This window comes from Nyctibius grandis, chromosome 9 (assembly GCF_013368605.1).
Source record: "Nyctibius grandis isolate bNycGra1 chromosome 9, bNycGra1.pri, whole genome shotgun sequence".
Lineage (NCBI taxonomy): Eukaryota > Metazoa > Chordata > Aves > Nyctibiiformes > Nyctibiidae > Nyctibius > Nyctibius grandis.
In genome coordinates this window covers 23,137,111-23,153,526 of record NC_090666.1, presented here as the reverse complement: position 1 = coordinate 23,153,526, position 16,416 = coordinate 23,137,111, and the positions used below count along the sequence as shown (strand labels likewise).

The 16,416-nt window shown below is 41.6% G+C and overlaps 1 protein-coding gene across 1 annotated transcript in view; it reads left to right on the top strand.

The window, feature by feature from the left end:
- Positions 1–2,333: 2,333 nt before the first annotated feature.
- GYPC (glycophorin C (Gerbich blood group)) overlaps positions 2,334–16,416 on the top strand; it is a 34,838-nt gene continuing 20,755 nt past the window's right edge. Inside the window, exon 1 of the mRNA XM_068408142.1 lies at positions 2,334–2,533. Within this exon, the coding sequence (XP_068264243.1) occupies positions 2,500–2,533 (34 nt within the window). The 5' untranslated portion in view covers positions 2,334–2,499. The remainder of the gene's footprint in view (positions 2,534–16,416) is intronic.

Genomic DNA, 16,416 nt, shown 5'->3' with positions numbered 1-16,416 from the left:
CACATATTTTCCCCACCACCCTCCCACTCCCATCTTTTCCTCTGGGTTCCTTTGGTGCCTCCTGTCCCTCAGGGGCGGCCAGCTGAAGGTCGGGGAAGGCAGAGAACACTGGGCTCCTCTTTGTTTTGCAACCCAATTTCAGGCTCCTCCGGAAGCGTGCTGGGCTGCATGGAGCTGTTGTGCTTGCTTCCTTTTCCAGCCTCATGCATTTCCCATTAATGATGAGTGGGAAAGGTCAGGGAAGGTCTCTTTAATGGCCTGCAAGCCATTAAATGGCTTGGCAAGCAAAAGCCTTGGGAAATGGAGGGCAAGCAAAAGCCTTGGGAAATGCATCCCAGGCGCTCTGATTTCCTGGGTATCCCAGTCTTTTCAATAAGCAAAGAAAGACATCCTATGAAAAGGGACAATATCAAGGTGTTAAAGGGGACTTTCCCATGTGGACTTGGTTCTGCCAGAACCCTCTTATGTAAACTTGGTTATAACTCTCCCAGAGAATTTGGTGGTAGGAGAGTAGCCTTAATAAGGACAACAAAGACAGATGCAGGAAGTGTTGCATAGATGTAAAGGGGTTAAGCACTAGGAGCTAATCAGGATAAGTTTAGGGCAGCCCCCTTGGATGCGCATATGCCATTTTGAGTAGTCTGCACAAAACTACTGGGAAGGATCTAGACCACTGGCACTAACATAATGAAGCCATCGATACCTTCCATCCTTCAATTCAGTTGCAGTGGCTGAGAAGTCTTTTCTCAACAGCAATTCTGAAATTTCTCAGGGATCAGGATGATGAAAGATTTAAATGTAATAAGTTTGTATGACAACAATTCTCATGCTCCAGGACAGAAAGCCCCAATTTTACATGTGCATGTCATGCTTCAAATATAGAAGAAGTAGTAATAGATAACACGTCCATCAGTATTTTCACAGAGAAGCTATCTGGTGTAAATCAATTTTGCGCTATAGAGTTGAACCCAGCAGAGCAACGTCAGGAGTTTTTGCTATTATTTTTCCCTCTTTGTTTTGTGCCTTGCTTTGCTCTGTCTATCACTAAATGTTCCAGGGCTCTCTACCACAAGCCTAGAGTGTGGAAAACGCTGACCGAAGTCGTTTACTGTATCCGAGCTCACAAACAAGCTGTTATTTGTCATTGGCATGTAAATAAGTCACTGTTCTTTCCATCCTATAGCTGTTAAATAAATACTGTGAACCAAGTTCGCAGCATTGATTTCTTGTAGGAGGTCACTGAGATGATTTCACAGAAATATCCTGTGACAGTTTTGCAAAACAGGATGAGTTTCAGCCTGAATTTCATGACTCTGTATTTTTCCACTTCCATTCTGATGGTTACTGTGTTTTTGCTGTCACAGGCAGGCAGTTAATTTATCCTGACTCACAATGACCAGGAAAAGGAAAATTTTGTCCATTCTTCTTAGCATCTAAGAAACATGTGTTACACATTACTTGGATTTTAGTACAACCTAGAAGTCCTAGCCCATGTCAACCACAGGCTGTGTATGCACGCTAACAACAACTACATACTGCTGATTGCAGTATAGCATGCAGATAGCCAGACAGCTTTAAATGGTAACAACATAAACGAGGGAGCTGGTAGCCTAGTCCAGGCTGAAAAACTTGCTGCAGAGTATGAGTAAATTAACCCACGCAGACCAATAAATATATCCTATTTATAAACAATGCCTGCATGCAGATTAAAATAAAAATACCCAGACTGGGAGCAAATCAGTTGTATCATATTTATTCTACAAATGACAAACTGAGACAGGGATTAAGTGCTTTGCCCAAGATGCCATAAGAAGCCTGTGTCAGAGCCAGGACTGGAATTACTTGTGCCTCATCCTGTACCGCATCCACAGGTTCCTTCTTGTTCTGAGCACAGAGTAGATTCATGCTATACGCTGACGTAACTACTCTGACCCAGTAAATGTCATTCTCAATATTTTCACCCATTAAAAGGACAGAACCAGTTAGACTGTGAGTGTTAAGGATGCTGCTGGGCAATGAAAATTGAAAGCCCTACTTTTGATCTCACCCACTGATTATAGGCATTTTGGGAAGGGAGTCAGCAGCAAGTTTTACGCTTAAAAGAAATAATATCAATGGTGGTGGTAGGGTTTTGGGAAGCGAATCTAATAGGTGCATTTATATTTGTCTAAGAATGAAAAGAGCGTTTTCTTTCCACTGGTTGCTGGCTAGTAAAAGCAAAGGGGTGGAATACATCCAACTTGCAAAACTTGAATACAGTTACTGCTATCTGCAAATGGGTGCCCCTCCCCGCTCATGTGAGCTACACAGGCAAAAGAGAATGACACATGTGCTGTTTCCTTTTCCAGTTGTAAAGGGGTCAGGAGCCAGGCAAGGAGAGCCTGAACAAGAGAAGCATTTTCCCGGGCTCTTCCAGCTGTTCTGTTCAGTCCTGCCGTCCGTTCTGAGCAGGGAAGAGAGACTGTCAGCACAAACAAGGCATTTTTCAAGGCGTAAATTATGAGTTACCAAAACAATGCGACATCTCCACCACGTGAGTACCTTTATCCCCCCCTCCTTACAAAAAGAGTGGATTTACCAGTCTGCCGCTTAAGGAAAAGATCGTCTAATGCGTTTCATATTAAAAAAAAAAAAAGAATGCCTGAGACTAATCCTGAAGAAAAAAAGTTGAGATGAAACTGTTTTCCTTTTTTATTCTTTGTGTTTGTGCGTGCGCATGTGTGTGAAGAACTGAAACAGGCTCAGCAAACTCGGGCTCCTGAATAGGACCGAGCAAAGTTAGTAACATTTCCGCCTAAACCCTGGCTTAGAAAAGTTTCGTTTGAATGTTTTTCCCTCCCTCCGCCTTCAGGAATGAAAATACAGAGCATTTCAAAAGCATACTGACGCTTTGCTAAGATATTAATGGTGCTGCCTAACTTGTGTTTAGGGTCTCAAGCTGTCTGTGTGTAATACGAGATGCAAGCCACAAACTGACGGTCTATATTTAAAGCCACAATGCGTTTCTGCTCCTGGAAATTTAGAAACGTGGGCTTAAGGACAAGCAAATTAGTTTCTCAGCAAGAGAGGGTACAGGAGAGCAAGTCCTCTGCTGGCGTAAGTCGGCATATTTCAGTAAATTTGCCAAGTGAGAATTTGGCCCAAACAGCCAAGCGAGAACAGAGGCTTAGCTGCAGCATGGTAGCGTTCATTTTGAGACAGTATTAAGAAAGTGGAGGGGAAGGGGGTGGATTCTGATTTGCTAAGCTGAGAAAAGTCAATGGGAAAATTCTGAGTTTTCAGTGCTGCAATAGCAGCTCCATATCTCTTTTATGGCTTTAGTATAATCTTTCCTGCTTTAATTCAAGCCCGTGGTTTTGTATTATTTTTAATAAACAAACTGCCAATAGCAGAATTGTTTATCATACTGTGGATCAGTAATGAAGGCAGAAAGTAGAGACAGCATTGCTGGGAGCTGCCTGCGATTCAGGGTTTGATCCAGAGATTGCTGCAAGAATATTTGGTTTGTATGGATGTTGACACTGACGATGTTTCCCAAGCTCTGAATGTGGCAGGCTGATTCAGCTGAAATGACACAGTGAGCAGCACTTCTAGAATCCTGACCAGCAATTTCTATTTACCCTTTAGTCCTTTTTGCAAGTTCTAACCAACAAGAAAAATTAGATGCTAGCTTTATATTAAATTTTATTCTATTTTATTCAGCAGTCTAAAATATTATAGCTTGTTTTCTATTGTTTCTATTATAGCTTGTTTTCTATTATTGATAGGAAAGAAACATGCAGGCTAATTCAGGATTCTGAGTGTTTGGGTTTGGAAAAGCTTGAGTAAATTACTGCCATTGGTGCTCTCCAAGCATGTGCAGGAGGGTGGTCTTGACTCATTGAGGTGCATTTTGCTCATTGTGCAATATCTACAAGGGTCTGGACTCAATCTTGTATCTTTAGTGACAGGCTTGGCCAGGTGACAAGTCCAGGACCAGCTCTACAGTCCTGAATACATTACAAATCACTCCTCTGACAGACCCAGGTTGTCAGAAGACCCCACAGAAGGCACTAGGGTGCATCCGGATGAGGAGTTAGCACCCCGTCAGGCCTTTTGTCCATTCATAATGAAAAAAGGCTGATGCATCAGGTTGTCTTGTTTTTTTTCCAAAATCTAGGCAGGAATTCTCATCTTCAATCATTTTAAGATCATATGATTGCCAGTGAAAATAAATGGCTTGCAATCTAGCTAGAAGTAGTATTCTGAATGAAAAATAGTGACTATCTAGTCTTTATTTGCTCTCATAATTTCCCTTACTGATTCAGATGGGATGTTCCTGTATTTTGTCTGTCTGTCTCTCCTTTTGTTTTTTAAATTACATGGATCAAATTTACAGATTAAGAGCAAAATCAAATTAGAGGGAAATCTGATAGTTCTGTATTCCTGTATAATGCAAGTTTGGTGCATTGTTTTTATAATGGTTGAGGTTCTGGGGGGTAGGTCTTGGGAAAAAGGTCTTATTTCTTAGTAAAAGTCCAGCAATTTTTTCAAGAAACAAGATATTGAAAGATAAATGCATTGACAGGCACTGCACAGCATGGCAGCAGATGTTTGCCAGACAGGCAGAGTAACTGGGAAAACAAATTTGCTTCCTAACCATAGTGAAAATCTTTGAAATGTGTGTAAAAATGCATAAGAATCAGCAAAAAACATTGACTATACTGAACATATTAATTCTTTGCTGAGTATCTGCAGGTGAGACCACAGAGCAGCTGCCTACTGATGTAACCCGAACAGTGTTCAGTTACCTAATTGCTCATGTTCTTTGCTTATCTCCTTGTATTCACTTGCGGCTGATAAGGAATTTTATTCATTCTATAAATACAGTATGATCCTGGCAATCCAGGTGGGAGTAGACTACTGCTTCAGATTTAAAATATTCAGCTCTGTGAACCCTGCAAATGTATTCTGCCTCTATACAGGGATGCCACACCGTCTAATCTCGAGCACTTCTGATGTCCAGCTCAGATATCCCATCACTCTGAGTGGTCTCTGTCTACTCAACAGAGAGGCAAGGGAGCCAGTAATTCAGCCTGCTAATGTTAGGCAGTGTGTGTACATTTACTCCATTGTTCATTGGTAACAGACGTTTGTGTGTGGCTGGAATAAAATTGAATACCGAAGTAGAGAAGTCTGCTACCAAAGCCAAAAATGGAGTTGGGCTTCAATTTTGTTGGCCGGGATTCAACACAATATTGTGCTGTGAATATAACTCCAGTTTATTTTTCTTTTCTTTTTCTTCTTCTGATATAAAAGGGATCTAGCCTGACAGCAGGAACATGAACTTCCTGATTTTTACGTGCATCATTTTTAAATACATTTGCTTTCTCCCACCTCTGCTTGGATGTACAGGCTTACTACAAAATCTGAGGAATTCCACAGGTTTGGCAATCTCTGTTCAGACCGCAGGTTTTGCCCTCTTCCTTTTAGACTGTGGTGACCCAGTTCCAAGGCAACGGGACAGCTTAAATGAGGTGAAGGACTTACGCAAATAAACATCACTGGGTCAAAGGTTCAGTCTGGGGAGGCAGTGATCTATGCAAAGCCATCTTTGGGGGGCAGAGGTGTTCATCCCCTTGGAGAAGGTGCTCTGCACCTTACAGGATTCAATCTGTACTCAGCATGCTGGAAACGTTTTACTTGGGTGTCTCATACTCCAAATGCCAGCTGTCAAAGGAATTAGTGGTTAAGGAGAGAATTTGTGGAGGCTTCTCTTCCTCATCACCTACCAGCAGATAAGGTCTTTCTTCTGGGTGGGTAGGGAAGCAGTGCGCTCTCTGACATGTAGAAGAATTGGCCCAAAAGGAAACCGGGGGCAAGACTGGACCTCAGGCCATGCACCAGCTGCAGAGAGAGGAAGAGGGTCAGGAACAGGGTGAAGCAAGGCAAACCTTGTGAGCTGTGTGCTTTCCATCTGCATTGCTGGCTGTAGTCCAGCCCAGGTGCAAACCCTGCCCTGCTCAGGGGGAGCAGACCCTCGTGCTGCCTCTGTCCCACGAGCAGGAGTTCTCGGTTCCATCATGCCCAGCTTCTCCACCTGCCACAATGACAGCCAGGACTTCTGGCAAAAAGAGTCAAGTATGTGTGGGCCGTCCCCTCCAGAGAGGCTGAGAGCTTGGCAAAGGTGGCCTCTGATAAAGGCAAAGCGACAGCTGTTAATGGCGAGTCTGGTTCTGAGAACAGCCTTGCCCTATCTTTAACTCATTATGAGATATATTTTGGGGCTGCAAACTGATCCTTTAAATGTTCCTGGAGCAATACTGCTACCTTTCACACAGGGCCTGTGAAAAGCCGCAAATGGTCCTCGTAGACTTTTAATCATGTTATTCGCTGCCTTGGCAATAGATTTGATTTCATTGCCCTTAATCAACAGAAGCACTTGTCTGTGACAGTAACTAATAAACAAAAATAGAGGCTATTGATTAGGAAAATTTTGGTCTTCACTGGTAAACCTGTAAACATTTATAAGCAAGAAAACCTATAGATTATAATAACCTCTCATTTTTAGCATAGAAGTCTCAAAATGTATCCCACAAGCATTTATGTAAATTGAAGGCCTCTGCTTGTATATTTGTCTCCCACCACTGTGCATATGAATTGGAAAATTTAGCTTTATACCCCAGGGCTCTCCTCGACACCCTCATTGCCTGAGATGTCGATGTGAAAGTCTGTAAATGGAAAGGCTCAGAATACACCTGAAATTTCAGTAATTAACAGCAAAAATGTTGGCAAACTGTTAAGCTGGAGGGAATGGGGGGGAAGTCCACTCAAATAGGAGCCTGCTTTTTTAAAATGCACAGTTCTCAGCATTTCTAGGCACTGCTTTTCACAAAAAGAAAAGAAAAAGAAAAAGAGAAAAAGAGAAAGAAAAAGAGAAAGAAAAAGAGAAAGAAAAAGAGAAAGAAAAAGAGAAAGAAAAAGAGAAAGAAAAAGAGAAAGAAAAAGAGAAAGAAAAAGAAAAAGAAAAAGAAAAAGAAAAAGAAAAAGAAAAAGAAAAAGAAAAAGAAAAAGAAAAAGAAAAGAAAAAGAGAAAAAGAAAAAGAGAAAAAGAAAAAGAGAAAAAGAAAAAGAGAAAGAGAAAGAGAAAGAAAAAGAAAAAGAAAAAGAAAAAGAAAAAGAAAAAGAAAAAGAAAAAGAAAAAGAAAAAGAAAAAGAAAAAGAGAAAGAGAAAGAGAAAGAGAAAGAAAAAGAAAAAGAAAAAGAAAAAGAAAAAGAAAAAGAAAAAGAAAAAGAAAAAGAAAAAGAAAAAGAAAAAGAAAAAGAAAAAGAAAAAGAAAAAGAAAAAGAAAAAGAAAAAGAAAAAGAAAAAGAAAAAGAGAAAGAAAAAGAGAAAGAAAAAGAAAAGGAAAAAGAAAAGGAAAAAGAAAAGGAAAAAGAAAAGGAAAAAGAAAAGGAAAAGGAAAAAGAAAAAAAAGAAAAAGAAAAAGAAAAAGAAAAAGAAAAAGAAAAAGAAAAAGAAAAAGAAAAAGAAAAAGAAAAAGAAAAAGAAAAAGAAAAAGAAAAAGAAAAAGAAAAAGAAAAAGAAAAAGAAAAGCCAATGATTTATACAGTAGTTGTTCAAGATTCAGGTTATGGCTGGTTACGTGCTTAAGCCTATTAATATTACAGAATTGTGCAGTGTCTGCATCTCATTGCTGATACTGCTGCACCTTTCTTTCTAGGCTCTTGAGGAATATACGCCACATCCATCACTTCAAAAGACTGAGTCCAATCAGCAAAGCCTTTTGTAAAATAGGCTTTCGGGACTGCATTCTCTAATGAAAGTCTGTTTGTGTGTCTGCTCTGTGGGGTGCCTGTCTCTATTGTTGGGGAGGGATTAGTATTCCCATAGCATAGAGAAATTCAAGCCAAGAGAGGGATCTGACTGTGCTAGGTGCTGTACGGACACCCTTTCTTCAAAAGGCTGGTAGCCTACATAGAGAGCACGTTACGGGTAGGAGAGAAATGACTGCTTTCCAGGGGCACTGCTGGAGAGGCAGCTTTTGGCTATGGGAAGGCATTTATAGCAGCCAGGAGGTAGGAATTAGATTGATTCCAGTAGATCCACGGGGACAACAGCTCTTTGCTTCTCACTCTCTAATTTTGTAATACAGGCTTAGGAAAAAAAATGTAGCTCAGAAGCCGTTTAGCAACTGGCCTATTTGTTTCCCACAGATCACAAAACTTTTAAACATGGAGTTTGGCACTAGTAGGATCTTTGTTTACATTTTTTTGCTTCACATCCAAGTTGTGATAGGAAATGCATGAAAAATCGGGATGCTGCAGTGACAAGAATACATGAACACCTCAGCCGGGAAAGTATTTGGACAGCAGACAGACTGTGTTTTACTTACTTCTGAAAGACTTAAGTTCCTAAGTCAAATGAATTTGACAGTGTTACCCCAGTAATGAGTTGATGAAAAATTCACCAGCTGCTAAGCATTCTGAAAAACTACTCAGTGAATGTAGAAAAGTGGCACTTGGAGAAATCAGGTTTGGTTTGCCAACAATTTATGAACACAAATGGAGAAAAGGACTGTCTTCTCTCGATAATTTCTTTGTAACCCATAACTCAGCTACAACAAGTGATGGTACAGCAATGTTATAACAACAAGCGTGCAGCTCACAATTTGTAGCTGAAATAAGATCCGTACTCTGTTTCTCCAGGAGTCAGCATGATCTAATTCACACCCAATTCCTGTGTCTCCAATGTTAGCATGGAAATCAAGTGCACTGTCTGTGCTATGCTGCTCCCTTATTGCAGATGTACCTTGCACGTGTAGTTTCACCAATGAGACATCTGGCTAAGTGATTTTCCTCTTAATTAATCTTCTCATCTGCAAAGGAGGCCAGTTTCTCATATCTTCTTCTCTTCTGACATATGTTTCACCACAGGGTTCTTCATGATGAAGCAGAAAACTTCACTTAAAATCTCAACAGGTTAAACTTGTTCTGCTGCATTGAAGTTTTAAAGTGATATTTTTTCCTTCTCCCTCCCTCTCTTTTTCATCTTAGGAAAAAAAAAATCAGTTATTTCATGAGGGTCTACCTCTTTCTTCTTCAGATAAGCCCTGAAACGGAGTTAAGCTTTTTATCAGCAAGTTGCAGGGGGGCTTTTGAACACACCCTGAGACAGCTCCATGTTATCACGAGTGATAAATGCCTATTTTACTGGGGACTGCATGTTTAAAATGTCTACTTTTACGAGGCCGTCCACATTATAAAGACCATGTGTGACAAGGTCACAGCAATGCAGAATCAGACATCAAGTCTTTACATATGTGTGGGTGTTTAGATTGGCAAACAGAGACTATTTTAGTAACATCAAACCTAGAAAATGGATTTGAATTCTTTATATACATACATATGCACACACACAGTGCATATATATGTAACATACTGTATATCTATATGCATACATATACAGAGACATACATATATATATACACACCACCCTTTTCATTACTTATATGGCTTTTCACTAGTCAGACTTCTGAGTATGGAGAGTTTTATTTCCCTGACCACATCGCTATTCACAGACCAATTCTCACAAGCTCATGTTTCCCTTTTTATATGACAGATGCCTTTGAAAGCAGCAGAAAAAATGACTAGATTTTTGAAGGCTTCTCAGAGGCATAAACTCAGTAGCAAGAAAGAGAGCAGGAAGATATATATATATATGAGAGTTGGAAAATATTACAAAATATCCTTTTTATATTATATAGTAAAACATCAGCAAAGCAGCCTTATGCAAGCTATCCCTTGCAGATGCCAGATTCAGGTGTGTCTCTCCTGACTGTATATGCAGTCAGAGCCTAGCAGCTCACGATGCTATAGAGACATTGAATCACACAAGAAACTATTTAAAAGGGGAGAACCCAGATTAGGAAAGGCCAAGTCTGTGCTCTTCTTCAGGCAGTGAATGGTGCAAGTTTAAACCTCAAGTGGGCAGATTTGATCAGATTGTTACTCCAAGTTAACTTGAGTAGGCAAATTTGTTCTCTGTACACAAGAAAAATAAGCTTGTTTTCTTTGAAAAAGCATACTTACTAAGACAAAAGCAAGATGCTTCTCATCTGCTAACTGGATACTTCAAAAATTTCAGTACTTAATAAAGGATGAAGAAGCAGCTCCTGATGACCAACCTTAGCTAAACCAAATAATCCTTAGTTAAAACAAATAGCCTGCAAATCACTTAAACACAGGTGGTTAAAGAGTTACATGTATGATTGAGCAGAGAGAAAAAATATTTCTAGTGGTTTGTGAAGAGTTACCATAAAAAATGTGGTCATCCAAGAATTCAGGAAACTTGTGCACATTTTCAAAAATTCTGAAGAATGTTTAAAATGACACTCTGGATTTTTATATTTTATTTCTGTCTTCTGGGATCTATATGGGTATATTGTTGAATTCTGTTTTCAAGGTTTTGTTAACGTGTATTAGGGCTAGAAATTTACCAATTTATTATGAAATTACATTTTCAGAAAATTCTATTATTTCCTGAGACTTTAATAACCATCACTCATGAGCTAGCAGAGGTTGGTCTTCTAAATGTTGATGGTTCATTTAAGTGTCATGAGCACAGTCCTTGTCTTATCCAATACAGTGAGCAGAAAATTAAATTCTTGATGTATCCATGATACAAGGATGCTCTCAGAGAATGGACCAGTCTCTGTCATTACCTCTCTCTCACATCTGACCTCTCAGGTTGTCTAGTTCAGATATCCTCTGCACCTCCTAATCCTTCATATGTGTCCCTTTCTCAGCCCACAGGTAAGTGTTCATATCTCAACATAGGAGAGAAACACAGGTCCCAGTTGCTAAATACCATTTCCTCCCTTTTTTCAAGGACCTTTTACAGTCCTGGCAGTGAGAAGGAAGAAAAGCACAGGCAAGGAAGCCATAAATCTTCCCTTGTCATCCTCTGGGCTGAGGCCTTGTTTCCTCTGGGCGTGACACCCTCTTCCATCTCCCTCCTTCTTCTCTTCTCTGTTGGTTTCTCTTTGCTCTCTCATCTTCACAGCTTGCTATGAAGCAACAAATCCCCCCTCCAGATCTATCCTGTCATCACATAGGAATTTTTATTTACCACTGAGGACATGCTTTTTACATCCTGGATCACACAATTGGGAGAGTTTATTATTGTCTGTCTCTCTTGAATTTCCATAATTACGTCAGTGGACTTTGATTTTTGGAGCCTGTTTCATAGAAATCCAATTTTCTACTCACTGAGCTCATTGGAACTTTTTTTTTATTTTAAAGAAGCCTATACTACCAATTACTAATGGCAATTAAGCGCTTGGAAACAGGGGGATATACACAGGATTAGGCTGCATCCCTACAGAGCAGCCTGCATAAAGGGTTGAGCAGAGCAGACCAGGAAACAAAACTGCCGTTGAGAGCCATGCTTCCGTTCCAGCTTCCTCTTTGCTTTGGGAAAAGGGGAAGTAATGTTTTTTTTTTCTCTTTTTCAAAACCACTCAGTGTGCTCTGCACACTTTTCCTATTACTCATCCTATCCCTGCTCCAGTCTTGAAGAAGGGTCATGAAGAAGAGTGGAGTGAATGGCTTCTGCTAACATCAGTATGGCCAAGAAGAACGGCACCAGGTCAGGGAGGAAAAGGGTTCTTTGTAGGTCCTTCTTGGGCAGGCTATGTCCACCTAATGGAAAAGGACCAATTCTTGTGAAACCTTGTTGATTGCCTTTGGCACTTTCCCAGCTCCCACTGAGAGGTGTCTTCTCCTCCATACCTAGAGCTCCAGAAATGGTTAGTGTCAGAGCCCTAGATTATCCTTAAAAAAATGAAAAATCACCTTCTGTCTCACCTTTTGTAGAGATGAATGCATCTGGTCCCTCCAAACACCTCTCCCATGCTGCTTACTTGCCCACCCACCTCAGATTATCTCCCCAGATTATGCTCCCTCCTTCTCAAATTAACCACACCCCACGCTGACCCAAGAACCCAGCTCCCATTTCTACTTGCTTGCTGTACAGGGGACAATTTGAGATTACTTCAAGTCCAAGCCATTACCACAAAGGCAGTGATGCATGGTGACTTCATGTGGTGAGAGATGGAAAAGATGGTGTTGTACAGCCCCAGAAAGAAACTGGTTTGCTCATAGCCTGGGTTAGCCAAGTCTTTCCTCTGTTTCCAGCTCTCCAATCAAGGTCTCCTTCCTACTCATGATTAATAACAAGCTCTTACCGTTGTTCCTCTCACATCCTTCCCATTCCTTCTTAACAAAATACACTCTTCTCCATTGCATAAATGTATCCTTTTCGCTTTGTTTAGTCTGCAAATTCCTCAGGACAGAAATAATCTCTCCTCCATCTCCTTTCTGCCAAAAATCAACAATTATTTGCCACTTCAGTGCTTATGATAAGGGGCACTGACCACATCCATTCTCCCAAGTTACCTCATCAAGTTGCTCATTCTGGGCAGAGATTTAGGCCTCCTGAAGCATAAAGATAAAATGGAAAAAAACAACCTTAGGTATGACATCAACTGGCAAAGCATATCAAGTTGGAAGGACTTCAGGATTTTCTCCTTTAAAATATTTTTCCCCTAAATGTATTTATTTGTATTCTCTGAGATAGCCTCTAGACCGTGGAGATCAAAGCAAGCTGGAAATCCAGCGGAGATTTTAAGTGCATTAAAGGTAGCGTGTTTCAAAGCCACATGCCTGAACGTTTAAGCACCATGGAAGAAATGAAGTAGCAGGTGGTAATACATGTAAACATGATTGTTCTAACCTTCATACTTTTCAACTTATCAAAGCCTAACTCTGTGACACAATGTTTGACAAAGAGCAAAATTAAAGGGTGCTGTGTGCACACACAGACACACAGGAGAGCATAAAACCCAGGGACACCAGCCAGCTTTGGTTTTCTCTTGCAGCCACATTTCTGGTCTTGTAAGTCATCTAGAGCAATAAGGATGTGGATTTACCAGACTTATGTGGAACCTGTCAAATCTGAGCATGAAGTGAGTGCTTCTTGGGAGATTTGAATACAGAAATGTAGTTCTCTGCTGCACATTTTTTCGCCAAGGTAAAGAGTATAAAATGCCATCCGCTACAGACTCGTGGCATTTCATAAATGACTGCATGTTGTGAATAGAGATAACCAGTCTTTAATGTTCCTCATTTAGCAACTGAAGCATTGTGGAAATATTTTCAGGTAGTTTCAGAGAGTCAAAGTGAGACAAAATTAGGCTATTTTTCTTTTTGTTACTCCTAAAGAAATGAGAACATAAGAGCAAGAGGTATACACCAGATCTGACACTTTCCTAGTAACTTTTGGTGCCTGTTTTCTGACCAGGTCTAGCTGCAAACAAAAAGCTTCATCACCTGAGGTCCTGGCATGTAAACAAATAGTTGATCATTTCTGTCTCCTTCACGTTTCTGCAGAACTTCTCAGGAAATGCCTTACTCACTGCAAATTATCATTGCATTGCCTAAAGCAGTGATGTTGAGATACTTGTACCCTAGAATTTGAGATTGCTCGTATTGATTTCATTGGACTTTGGAGCAGAATTTGCTGATTTGAGATCTTCACTTTTTAATATTACTCTGCTTCAAACCCCTTGATTTAGCTCACAGCAGCATCATCTACTATCATCACAGATTTTAATGAAGGCAAAGTGATATATCTGTGGTAACTAGAGCTCTTGTAGGAACCACTATTGAAGACGGGGTGTAGTGGGGAGCAAATAAAGATAAACTGATCCTGTATGCTCCCAAAGAAGAATACTTCCTGCTGATTCAAGGTTCTTGCACATTAAGAAAAGATGTCTGTGGCTCCTGAGCTCATTCTCCCTGTGGATTAATGATCCATAAGGGACTCCTTGTACCAAGGAGGAGTAAATCACCCCTCCTGCTTTTGGCAAGCAGGAATGCAACTGGGGAGATAAATGCTTTTGTATTTCTCTGGACGTTGCTGTTGCTCCTCGGTAAAAGATTTCCCCTTCTGGAATCCATTAGAGTCTGTCAATCTCAGACAAAGACTCTTCTTCCTCCTCCCACGTTCTGTGTGAGATGCTTAATCTCTGCATCCTGGGGACATAACCATTTGTGAGCTGGAAACAGAGCATGAACCAAGCCCTTCTCCTCCTGGGGTACCTCCTCTGATTGCCTCTGCTTGCGATGAATGAAACCTTTCATTTCAACAGCATCTGACTTGTGTCAGAAGGTTCATGACTGACTGTAGCAACAATGGGGTGGCAGAGGCAGATGAAACTGTTTAAGATATGTCATTGCTAAATAAGTAAGGATCACCTTTAAACATGGGGAGAAAGCAAGAGGAGGTCCGACTGCATGTCATTTTTTAAAATAAAATGCAGCCTGGACTTTTTCCCTCCACTTCTCTCTATGACTTGCATTTCCTTTAAGGAAGAGGTCATGCCTTCTCTCCCAGGCTGCTACGATCCTTCACCAGGCAGGAAGCATATCCTGTGCCCTGTTTTCTCCTGAGGCTGGTAGCAGAGCAGATGGGAGCATGACTTCCGTGTTGCTGCTTCCACTGTGCTGTTTTTAAGTGACTTGAGTACCGAATCGCTGGGTAAATATCCCTCCCTTTCAAGTGTGGTGCTGCCCAGACCCAGGACCTTGCAGAATCTGGCAGCTGCTGGAGGTGGCCAGAAGGGGAAATAGAAGCTACTCCCTTTGGAGGTCTGGGTGCCCATTTTTGTCAGATATGAAATTGCAGCAGTCACTAGGAGAGGGGAGAACACGTCCTGTAATCAAAGATTGTGTCTGTGATTCATTCCAGAGGAGAGGGGTGTATTTGCCTCATTGAACAAGGAAAACAGGCTTGGAAACTGGAGCATCTAGCACATGCCATTTTCCACCTAAGTGATTTCCTTCACAGCTCACACCTGAGAAGAGGCTCTCAAACCTGAGCAATGTGACCTCCTGGTTGTGCCCCTCTGCCAGCAGCACATAGCAAGGTTCAGGACATGCAGGTGGCTGAGGGAAGTCTGCAAGGGACATACTGATAAATGCGGGTATCCAGATTAGCAATTGATTTTGTTTGCCGCTATTTGGCACATTAAGGTAACAGCTTGCTGTCTGTGGGCAAGAACATCCATATCCCTAAGAGGATGCTTCTCTCCAACACTGAACATAATCCTGGGTGAGGGGAGATGTAGTAAGAAATGCAAAATCAGTCCCTTGACAGGCTCAAAGCCGAGGCACCCTGCCTGTGGCTAAGGGCTGTATCGTCCCTCCAGACTCTCAGAGCACACATATCGGTCTTTCCCATTCCCCATCCTTGCTGGGATATTTCCAATCCATCTTCTAGCTAATGGGATTTGACACTGATTTTTCCCATTCTTTGTTTCACTGCCATTGCACAATGAAGCCATGTTGTGGCATTACTAGAGCTGCCTGTGTGTTTGCCTTGGCCCTCACCAGCTGGCTGTTAGGTCACACCAGTATTAAGAAAGAGAGACTTTCTTTCCCAGGGACACTGCCACTTCTTTCCATCTGCTACAGGATCCATGACAAGTGATTGCCAAGATAGGTTTGATCCTGATGGTGCTGGGCATTCTTGCCTAACTAGGACTTACACACTTTTTCACCTCTGCCCGTGAAACTGCTGTAGTGAGCACGGAGCTGATGGTCTGTCTTCCCCATTAGAGCCAGTAGCAAATGCCTGATGGAGAGTTAAAGCACAAGGCAACCATCTAGGGGTCTGAGGCATGGGAAATTCTTGAGCCACAGTTAGTATTCCAGTGTTTAAAGGGTTGCCTTGGGGTATAAAATGACCATGGTATGACCATGAGCCAGCAGTGTGCCCTTGTGGCCAAGAAGGCCAATGGCATCCTGGGGTGTATTAGAAGGGGTGTGGTTAGCAGGTCAAGAGAGGTTCTCCTCCCCCTCTACTCTGCCCTGGTGAGGCCGCATCTGGAATATTGTGTCCAGTTCTGGGCCCCTCAGTTCAAGAAGGACAGGGAACTGCTAGAGAGAGTCCAGAGCAGAGCCACAAAGATGATTAAGGGAGTGGAACATGTCCCTTATGAGGAGAGGCTGAGGGAGCTGGGTCTCTTTAGCTTAGAGAAGAGGAGACTGAGGGGTGACCTCATTAATGTTTATGAATATGTAAAGGGCAAGTGTCATGAGGATGGAGCCAGGCTCTTCTCAGTGACATCCCTTGACAGGACAAGGGGCAATGGGTGCAAGCTGGAACACAGGAGGTTCCACAGAAATATGAGGAAAAACTTCTTTACGGTGAGGGTGACCGAACACTGGAACAGGCTGCCCAGAGAGGTTGTGGATTCTCCTTCTCTGGAGACATTCAAAACCCGCCTGGACACATTCCTGTGTGATATGATCTAGGCAATCCTGCTCCGGCAGGGGGATTGGACTAGATGATCTTTTGAGGTCCCTTCCAAT